We start from the raw sequence: 11,351 nt of genomic DNA, 5'->3' as shown, positions 1-11,351 counted from the left end.
CAATACATGACATATGTATATAAACCACGGGCTTCCGTATAAGGCATCAAAATGACAATTAATCAATCAGACTACAGGCCTTTATTTTGGCATCTCAGAAATTAAAGTCTTTTTTTTACTTTAAGTGGGCTTTTATTTTGAATGTTTCACAATAAAAGGATCTCGTGGCTTCACGCCGAATAGCACCTCCTCAGTCCTCAGAAGGCTCAGAGGTCAGAGAAGCTCTGTGTCGGGCAGTCAGCTGACAGGCGGCGGATGCTCTGAGATGTGGACCTGGTAGAAGGATGCTGCACGCGGAGGATGACGCGGTAGGACGTTTTTCTTTCGCTTCAGAAGGTCACACCGAGCTTCTTTAGGATTTGCAGAAATTAAAAGTTTCACTTGTTAGCACCCGGTGTTGCAGTGGTTGTAAAACGAGTTGGTTAGACTGACTAATGTATTTCGGGCAGCTATTTCATTCGGCGTACATTTTATCGACCTAGCAGCAACACAAAAATGTAACGTCTTGGCTTTTAAGCATAAGATGCCTACGACAACGGGTCGTTTGAGGGAGAAAGGACATCTAAAGTCTAATCTCTCATGAACTGAATGGCTTAATAATAATTTATATGCTTGCCGAATTTTCACAAATCGAACTTAAAGCTCGGGTAAAGGCTAAAACTTCATCTTACTTAATGTTCACCCGCGTATACAAGCGATAAAACACAAAAGTGGTAATCCATTACAGGGATTTGGTTGGAATTATTTTCTAAGATGCAGTTTGCATTTAAATGATCTGATGATGCGCTCGTATTTTCTGCACAATCTACAGCCTCATTGTCTCAACATGGCAAAGATTAGAAAGACAATAAATCATTGCAGAAATTTTTAACAAGTACAGTAGACAACTGTGCAAAATTCTGGAGTCAATCATGTGTCAGAATTCAAAAACTTTGAGGAAACTGCACAGGATGGTGTTAAGGGACACCCTGTCTCAATGATGGGAAACAGGAAATCTGAAATTTTTGTATATGGAAGAGTTCAAAATAGAAGCCCGACAGTGAGTGTGTGCAGGCATCTGTAAAGCACGGTGGAGGCTCTGTCATGGTTAGAGCTCCATTTCAGCCAGTCGTGTTGGAGAAAACTGATGGAAATTTGAAGGCAGAAAATTACAATTACATTAAAATCCACCATGGAATACCATCTGGAAAACATCTGATTGGGAAATCTTTTATTTTTTAGCATGACAGTGATCCCAAACACACTGCAAATGCAGGAAAGCATAACTGGATAGAAAAAGCACCCATTGGAACAATATCAACTGACCTCCTCAGAGCCCAGTTTTAGGATAGAATAGAAACTTTGATGTTATTTAAGCAGTGTACGTAAATAGGAATTTGCAGAGTTTGGTCTACACTTTATTTCTTGCATGAAATTCAGATAAAAATATGACACTATGTAATATTTATGTTTATTCTTTGATCATCTTAATATTTCAAATCAAATATCTAATAAGAGAATGTGATTTGTGAGAGTTAAATAAATCTGTTTTCTGACTCTTAAAGTGGACTCAAACATCTGTAACCTCCACCTCGGTGGACTGATCCTTGGAGTTAAAGATGGCTTCGATGAGGAAGAGGTTCTCCTCCTCCTCAGTCGAAGAAGACGGTATAAGCCTCTGTGATAGCACTTCCTTTTCTACATTTGAGCTAACCAGTGAAGAAGAACACCCCTACGCATCTTCGCTCTGGTAAGCTCTTTGCTGCCTTCCTCGTGTCTCCATGGGGCAGATGTATGACCTCACCAGCAGATGAAATGTTCACATATTTTACTCAAATAATAAAAAGCACAAATAAAAAATTATAAATGCATTGATTTATATACGTGTAAGGCATCATATAAACTCCAATAAAAACTCACAGAACCCATCAGACCTGGCTGTCATTGTGCAGAAATAACTGTTCAGGAGGATAGCGTGAAACGTAGATGAGGAATAATACTTGACATCTTGGTGAACAAGTAACGACACATGTTAGAGCAGGCGTGGCCATCTAATTCTGAAGCTCTAATCTCACACACAGCTTCAAAAACCCTCTCCTACATCTGAAGCTTCAAAAGAAGGTGATTGGTTGAACCATCTGTCTTCTTGGTCCAAAATGTGAACACTGGCATCCTTGAATCCTTGAACTTTGGTGGTGGATAACAACTATCAGACACCTATGATGAGGTCTTCAGATCCCTTCCTTCAACACCCACTCACATCTTGTGTCAGGTGACCTCAATAGGTCACATGATAGGGCAGGCGAGGTCTCACAGTGGTTTCACCCAAAACTTCTGGTGGTAAAGATCTACGCCTTTTTTGACACCTTGGCTCGTGTTGTGGTGCATCTGATTAATATTGGGTCAACGTTGAGACTACCATGAGCTGGATGTCTGAGAACCTACACTGACCTCTCTGACATTGTGTTTTCGTACCGTGTGGTCTTTGTGGCCCATCGTAGAGCCAAAACACCCTGTTTCATAACTACACAGAGATCATCCCGTTAAATACTTATTCAGCACCATCATTACAAAATTAACAGTTAATGAATCGTAAACCATCTTCAGACTCTTGAGTGTCACTTTTAATTTAAAATCCTCTGAATTTGGGCTAAAATATATTAAACACACAATCAGATGTAGACATGTTTAGTTTCTTTATATCCCAGGTCTTCGTATAACCAACAAAAAACCATCAGCTGAGTGGTTTTCCATTTGTTTACCACTGGAGGAGACCTGGAATGTTTTTGCGATGCAGTCATATTAGAGCTATTAGGATAATATTTACAGGAAAAAACAAAAAAAATAAGCCTGATGAAGATGAAAATGTGTTTTTGTGCAGCTGCCACAGCATCCAAGACTCTCTGCTGAGCTCTAACAGCAGCTTTACCGGATACAGAGGCATCCTCAACTGGATCATCATCCTGCTGGTTAGTTTCTCAGCCCTGCCTTATCGTTTGTGGAAATACATTTAAGATTTTGTTGAGTTATAAAAACGCTGTCATTCTGATTTTTAAGGTCCTGACTCATGCTCACCTGTTCTTGGAGAATTTCATACAGTGAGTATAAATGGCTTCTGTCCTTTTTTGTGGTTTGAATTTTCAGATTTGGTGGACTTCACATCCATCTATAAAACAGACCCTTCACCTACGAACACACTTGCTTTTTTGTAAACCATTAAAGTTTCATGTTTAGTAAACCTCCCATGCTTTACTCCAGTGTAAAGTCTACATGCTGGGAATCTGCGGGCACATTTAGTGGAAGAAACGCTAAAGCACGAGCACTGCGCTTCACAGCAGCACAACACACTCTGAATCTAGAAGACTTTCGGATGATAATTTGTGAGGAGAAGCGCCACGCTGAATGTGTCACATGAACATATTAAAACCTCTTGGTCTAAAGACCAAGAATTTCTATTCATTACAGTATTTTTTCCAGTTTAAACACATCCCTGCTCTCTGTTTACTGTTTACTAAAGCTAACTTTGTTTTCCTCTTCATAACAGACATGGATTTTTGATAGATGTCAAAAAGGTTTTGGGACATCTGATTGAGGACAACTGCAACTGGCCGTCAGTCATCCTCATTCTGGGTGAGAACCACTGGTATCCGTAGGACTGTGGCAGAGAAACAAACACATCATGAATGATACAGGATTACTTTAGAGTAGAGAGAATAGGTGTCTCCAGCAGCACATTTGTTGTTGTGAATGAACAAATTTCTTATTTTCCCAGCTGCCAACACGTTTGCTCTGATAGCTTTGCTTCTGGAGAGGTCCCAGGAAAAGGTGAGAGCTTATTATTTTCTCCTTTAGATGTGAAAGGATGTATCTTTCCAGAGAGGGACTTTTTGACGCAGAAAAAATAACAAATCTTTGTTTGTTAGGCAATGCTGTCTCTCTCCAACGCGCATCGTTTACACCTTACTAATCTGGGGCTGCTGGTTCTATTTCCTGCTGCTGTCATCGTACATGAGCCTGCAATGTCAACAGGTAACTTCAAACCTGCGTCATATTTACTGTAATCCGGACCGATAGATTTGAGTTCCCTTATAAAATACAGCCATTGGCCACTTCATTAAGTATACCAGGAAGCAGATTCAGATCAGATTTTGATCCATGTTGACATTCAGTTTAATCCAATTCAGTTTTATTTTTATACCACAAAATCAAAACAGTTGCCTCAAAGCGCTTTATAAGCCACACAAAAATACAAATAAAACAGAGAAAACCCCAACAATCATTTGACCACTCTATGACCAAGTGCTTTGGCAACAGTGGGAAGGAAAACCTCCCTTTATTAAGAAGGAGACCTGTGGCAGAACCAAGCCGCCTGCCGTGACCGGTTTGGGTGAGGGGAGGGGATGACGTGACAGCATCGCACTGGTACTGCAGATTTGTTGGACTCCAGGGCTGTGTCCCAATTTAGGGTCTGCACGCTTGAAGTACGCGCACTACGCGTACTACGTACGGTGCGTACTATAAGTACGAGAAGTGAGGAAGTGAGAGGCTTGTGAAATGGGACAGTCTAGCCTTCGTCGCGCTGTTCAGGGTGCCTAGCAACCATGATACTAACCGCGAGAAACACGAGATTGTGTGGCATAAATGAAGGAGAAAAAATGTTTTGTTGGTCATTCATTTTTGTCATGACATCACTTTGATTAGTTGAGTATCTGAGGCTGAGACCACAGGACTGTAAAACACGATTGTTGGGCTTCATTTCTGTACTGAACAGTCATTTAAGAGTAGTGAGTAAATAACAATTAGCTCTTGTTGTTCATGAGACTAAAGTCATCTCACTGTGGTAATATAAATATAATATGGCGTTATTAAACATTCTCACATAAATAAGTGACGTCATATTCAGTACTTGCTTTTGACAGTTCACTCTTCGGCAGCTCCCTTCTGCCGTATTTTGCGGCAAAATTATCCACACCCACCGCCGCGCTATGAATTGTGGGATATATGGGACCACGAAGCGTGCACCGGACCACGCTTGATATTTGGGGAAATCGACGGCACATTTGGAGTATGCATTTGAAGTACACTTCGAATTGGGACAGCCGTCGTCGCGTGGCGATGACGTAATCGCACTTAAAATGCGTACTTCAAGCGTGCAGACCCTGAATTGGGACACAACACAGGACTTCCATGTGTATGGCTGTATCCCAATTCAGGGTCTGCAGCCTTAAAGGCCGCATTTTAAGGCCGATTACGTCACAGCGACGCGACGAAGGCTGTCCCAATTCGAAGGCTGCTCGAAATGCGGCCCTCAAATGCGTCCTTCATTTCCCTGAATTTTAAGGACGTGGCGGTGTAGACTTCGTGGCCCAACATATCCCAGAATGCATAGCGCGGCGGTGGGTGTGGATAATTTTGCCGAAAAAAAACAGGATGAGGGGCGCCTGAAGAGTAAACTTTAAGTAAGTACTGAATATCATGTCACTTAGTTATGTGCAAATGTTTAATAACGAAGAACATTAAAACATTACTGTTGGCCACATGTCGGCAAAGTTATGTGACATTAGTGACGTTTGTACTAACTTGGTTTTAAAGCCTTTACTTTAAAATATACGCCGTTCAATAGCTGAGCTTAATCTTACAGAGAATGATCAAAGCTCATGTAGAAACAAACAAACAAATGAACAAAAGATTTTCTCCTTCATTTCTGTCAAACAAAGCTGTATGAAACGTTTCCAGCTGTTAGTATCATGGTTGCTAGGCAACCTGGGCAGCGCGACGGAGGCTAGACCGTCTCATTTCACAAGCCTCGCACTTCCGGCCTTAGCGGTCTTTAAGCACGCGGCCCTTGAGGATCGTTAAGGCTGCAGACCCTGAATTGGAATATGTGTCTCATTGTCTGAAAAGCACGTTTATGCTTTGTCCACCAGGTGGAGCATTTTTCTCTCTCTTGTTCTACACTATTCTGGGGATGAAGCTTTATTCCTACCAGGAAACAAATCGTTGGTATCGTCTGGCTCATTTAGGTATCTGTGCAACTCTAAACTTTTTATTGACCCCATCTCAGAAGAACAGCAGCTACTGCAGCTTTTTGCTTGTTTTTTTTTTGTTTTTTTTAGAGAAAGATCAGAATGGACCTGCATCACAGAAACACCACAATGAGCATCTGACATTCAGAGGTAACAGCTGCTTCATTTCTTTATAGTGACTCAAAGTGATGTTTCAGCATTTTTAACTGTCTTTATTTTCTCAGAGCTCTATTATTTCCTCCTCGCCCCCACTCTCTGCTTCCAGAGGGGCTTCCCCTGCTGTCCCAACGTCAGCATTAATAAGCTGCTTCACAGACTGATAGAAATGGTGAGCTGAACACTGGTGTCGTTACTTTTACACAGTATTGTTCTATGAGAGAGGAGAATAGAAAAAGTAAAAAGGATTAATAGCGCTGATATGAATGACTCAGTTTTCTCTTTACAAGTCTAGACTTGAGCGTTCTACATCCTCTGTTGACATGGTAACAAAACGAGCGCTAACAAACCTTTTTCTTGGATAGCTTCAGGCCCTTCAATCAGATTATCTTTGAACCTTTAACCAAAAGTATTGCATTTGTAATACTTTGACACTGCACAGGGGATTTTCTGTCCCCGCTAACGTCAGTGTGACTGCTCCTGATTTAAATCCTCGTTGTTTCGTTATTTCTTTTTCGTTTGATTGTATTGTAGTCTCTGAATTTGAAACGTAAGGACTTAGCTACTACATTTTAAAGTCCCGACATCTAAGATTTGTTTTGTATGCCACATTAAATCACATGTGTTGAATATTTGTCTTTTTCTTTTTAAACAAAATGTAAAATGATTGTGCACACACTACATGGGATAATTAAACATAATTTTCTGTTTTTAGGTGGTAGTTGTCCAGATCATGGTTGGCATTGTGCAGCAGGTACAGCAGATCGCTGAAGTCCTTTCTTTGTTATACAGTAGCTTAGTATCACTGCATTTATGTGCAGAGCTTTCAGGGAGTCTGGCACTGCACGGCTGTGAGAGCATGTTTCACTCTGGAGGTTGATTTGGGGGATATGTGTGAATTAGGAGCAGCACTGATGATGACATATGCTACTGAATGTACTCTGCTGATACATGTTTTGTTATGTGTCCTTAAAATGTGTCCTCATACTTTAGTATAACACCAAGAAGTTATTTCCTGGCTATAACCTCTCATCACGTACATAAAAATGCACACACGAAGAGCATTGATCACTGTAGCATTTACAGTCCACTCGCCACAGGGCGTCAAGCAGGCACTGGGCTATGACCTCGGGAGTTTAAAAAACTGGGTCATGACTCTTTATCGTGTTCCTCATTGGTGCGGTTGGACATGCTGTGCCATTATTGCAGCATTATTTGAATCAAAGTGACATCAGTGCATTTGATTCACCTCTCAGTGATTTTAATGTCCTGTCTATAAATGGGTGAAATTTTCAGCTGGTATTTCATGGAGTAGGGAGTCATGGAAATCGATGACTATTATCTTCAAGAACCAAGTTGAATTTCATGATTCTTGAATCCTTTGTTTCCTTCTAGTGGATTGAACCCATCTTCCAGAGATCAGAAATCTCATTCTCTGTAAGTGAAACACGATCTTCTGAAGTGTGCTCATTAAAACACCCTTGCTGAATCCACCCTTCTTTCTATTTGTATACTTTTATCCAGAGCATGGCCATCACTACGAGGGTGGAGCACCTCGTGGGGCTGGTGGTTAGTGATTTCTTTTGTCCTTGGTCCATGATACTTAGAGATAAGAGTTTGTATGTGTGGCATATTGGCATTGCTAACACATACTTTCTTGTCAGGCACCGACCCACTTCCTGTGGCTCCTCTTCTTCTTTTTGACTCATTCATACCTGAACTTCTGTGCAGAACTGCTGCGCTTTGGTGATCGCCATTTTTATGGAGACTGGTGGTCAGTTGTGCAGAACATTTACTGTGATTTGTGTTAATTTTGCATCTCAGAATTAATGCAGTTTATATTTTATCTACAGGAACGCTACAACTTTGATTGCTTTCTGGAAGAACTGGAATATTCCCTTTCAGATGTGGTGTCACAGGTATTATCAACATGTTTTGGTCTGTGTGCTTGAATGTTTTACATGGGTTGTTTTTTTGGGGTTTTTTGCTTACATGTTTTTCTTTTTATGCATAAAAAGACACATTTACACTCGTCTGGTGGAGAGGAATGTTTCCCCATCACATGCTGAGTTGCTGGTTTTCCTGATGTCTGCTGCGCTTTGTGAGGTACGGTCTGCTTTTCTGGCATCTTTGGAAAGGGGCTATCAATGCTTCCTTACCTCCTTTGGCACAGGATACATCGCACCCTTGCTTATGGCAGTATCTGATTCTTACCTTACTGGTCTACAGTATCATATTTAAGGTGCTAGAGGACCATCATTGCAACTATAGAGTGTAGGGCTTGAATGTCAGGGCCTTGGCTTTATTGAATTTAGTCCCACAAATCTAGCATTTAATAAACGGGGAATCCAGCATAAGTTACAGCAATCTAATAACGTTCAGACTAAGTTTGTGCAGAACTGGCCAGAGACACTGTAAAGGTGAATCAACATCCAAGGGCCACCCCTGCTGGTCATTAACCAGAATGCAGGTTCAAGGAACTTCTGCATTTCAGACCCAAAGTTGCCTCTGAACGATCTCATATACTCCAAGATTGCAGGTGACCTTTCAAGGACCAAACATTGATCTTAAGCCCCAGAAACTTTGGTTTGTGTCCCATGTGAAGCTAAAAGTAAATGTGGAACTATTTTAGACTCTCTGAACTCGTGTTTTCAGATTTAAAAATATCTGTTTTCACACTTTGGTTAAGTTTTCGCTGTAAAACTATTTCTGGCCTTTAGGATTCTTATGAACTGACTTTACATCAGTGACAGACGCTGAAAGACTTTTTTAAACAGGTGGCATTTCTTAAGATGAATATCGATGTTATTTTGTTCTCATTCAGATTGTGCAATATTACTTAACAGTATGTTATTGAATGTTTGTTTCATTCCCCCAGCATACGCTGCTACTCTCTTTTTATTCATTGCACAATACTATGTCACTTTTTTATAAGCACCTGCACTGATTGTTATGTTATTTATTTTACTGGAATAATTATATCGTCACTTTGTTTGAGTTGTTTGACATTATATTTGCTTTATGCTATTGTATACTACTGTAAATTACTGTATCCTACCATTCTTATTGTATATTATTATATGTCTTTATTCCTCTGTTCCTATGTCTGGTAATTAAGAGAGATTTATGACCTTGTTTATAACCTAAAAGCTGCATGAAACACAGAGCAGTCAGTGTGAGATGAGTGTTTGTAGTCCATCAGTGGGACATTGTAGTTTCACCACAGCTGACCCACGTCAGTGACATCCACCGTCGCTTTATTAGGTAGTTTGGTGTCTGGAGTGGAGTCAGACTTCACATTTTTTCTTGACTTCGTGATTTTTTTCTCCCACTGGGGAAAAGGAAAAGAGATTAGAGATTAGGATTGAATTGCAGCCCACTTCTATACAATAAAATTAAGCTGGTACCTCTGGATAAACTTCCAGTACTAATGAGCTGATCGTTCTCTTCTCTCTCCTACACAGTATATGATTGCTCTGCCACTGCATAGCTGCCGTCTGTGGATCTTTCTCATGATGGTGTTTGAGGTGAGATTATTGCACTGGTGGCAGCTGCTGCTGTATGGGGATCCAACTTAATCATTCATGGATGCATTTTATGCCCTTTTATTTAACAGTATTAACAAATGCAAAAAGGCTTTAAATGGAGACATAGATTACACACTGAAATCTTAGTCCTAATAATTAAACCTGATTCACTTTATTGTTTTTGTCCTTCCACACCTAACACAATCCACTGTGTTATTATAATCGGGGCGTGTCTCGAGCTGACACCATGTCTTCTTCTTGCAGCTCTTGGTCGCAGTATTCCTCCGAAACTGTTTCCAGGGAAACTATGGCAACGGTTTAGTGTGGCTGTTCCTGCTGCTGGGCCCTCCTCTAGCTGTGACCACTTACTTTCACGACCACTACGTCAGCCTCCACGTTAACCGTCAGCATCGCCCGTCACAGTCGCCACCAACATCAGGGCGGAGAGTTTTCCTGCAGCTTCACTGACTGAGTGAAGGCAGTCCAGCAGATATTCCTACACTTTTGCATTTATGACTGGGCTGAGAATTCATCTGTGAGGCAAAGCTGCACATGCCTGATGTTTCACTTCAGCAATACATATTATTCTGTGTACACCAAACCTGATTTATGCTACTATGCATTTACATCATGCTGATATTATTGGAATAAATGACTGTTTAAGGTTTCTTTATTTAAATGTGTACATTCGTGCTTTCTGAATGTGGACAGCAAAGTGAGGTGGTGTAATCAAAGTTGCTGCTAGGACGCCGCCACGTCAACGTGTGATTAAGAGGCCTTCATTTATATAAGTTTACCGAATCACAAGAACCACCTCTTCTTATGTGAGTGTGCACAGAATCTGAAGCAGAAAGCGAAGTTCAACAGAAAGTTTATAACTTCCATCATGATACTTGTTATCTCCGACTGAGGTTTTAGGTTTCGTCGAGGCAGCTAACACAAAGAAAGACTGGCGCTGTTGAATTTTGTTTGTAGTATACCCCTCTGATCGTTACTTGTTCAGGCTATTGTTTTCAAATAAAGCCATCTGAGTTACTTAGCCTCATCTCCTCTCCTTGTCGTAGATCCTAGATGCATATACCAACATTCCCATCAGGTTCCTCTTCTCTGGAGGTTCTTTTGTGGATTAACATTTGCCATCTGATAGGAATACAGCCTGTTCAACACTAAAATCACCTGCTCACTTGCTGCCTGCTGCTGAAGGACACAGTTACAAATTCCCACTTGCGCAGATACGTACTGCTCCCGTTAGCTGGTTCCCAAGACCTTTCAAATGCACTTACCATCTGTCATGAATGCAAGTGAAAGCAGGTGGACTCAAAGTGCAAACTTAAACAGTACAGGTTTAAACAGTTTGTTAATCAATCAGGATATTTACAGTCGAAGGAGGAGAGTGGGAGTTGGGGTAATGTACAGAAAATAAAATTTTCAAACTTATAATTTTTTATGCACTTTCAAGATATTATTTTCAATTTTGGGAGACGGTAGATGCCAAAAACAGCTGAAGCTGATTTAATTTTGGTAAAAAATTTGGTCCCACCAAATGTAAAAAGTACTAAAAGCTTTATATTACCCACAATTTGTTAAGGATCGTCTTCAAACTTCATAACAACATACTAGGCCGTGGGGGACATGAGTACAATGGTTGGCTAAGCATTTGACC

General features: G+C 40.7%; 1 protein-coding gene across 1 annotated transcript; it reads left to right on the top strand.

The window, feature by feature from the left end:
- The first annotated feature begins 220 nt into the window (after nt 1-220).
- Nucleotides 221-10,687, top strand: LOC102777808 (diacylglycerol O-acyltransferase 1-like). Its single transcript, XM_087844542.1, has 18 exons — nt 221-308; nt 1,545-1,729; nt 2,861-2,948; nt 3,037-3,077; nt 3,524-3,609; nt 3,752-3,804; nt 3,903-4,008; nt 5,907-6,002; nt 6,096-6,155; nt 6,230-6,333; nt 6,877-6,915; nt 7,557-7,598; nt 7,686-7,730; nt 7,826-7,935; nt 8,015-8,080; nt 8,180-8,267; nt 9,626-9,688; nt 9,953-10,687. Exons 2-18 carry the CDS (start codon nt 1,599-1,601, stop codon nt 10,154-10,156), a joined length of 1,422 nt encoding a protein of 473 aa, XP_087700668.1. The 5' UTR covers nt 221-308; nt 1,545-1,598; the 3' UTR covers nt 10,157-10,687.
- The last annotated feature ends 664 nt before the right edge of the window (nt 10,688-11,351 follow it).

The sequence above is a fragment of the Neolamprologus brichardi genome, chromosome 7 (assembly GCF_056152115.1).
Source record: "Neolamprologus brichardi isolate AB-2024 chromosome 7, ASM5615211v1, whole genome shotgun sequence".
Classification (NCBI taxonomy): Eukaryota; Metazoa; Chordata; class Actinopteri; order Cichliformes; family Cichlidae; genus Neolamprologus; species Neolamprologus brichardi.
The sequence above is the reverse complement of the archived record's forward strand: the minus strand, read 5'-3'. Positions and strand labels throughout refer to the sequence as shown.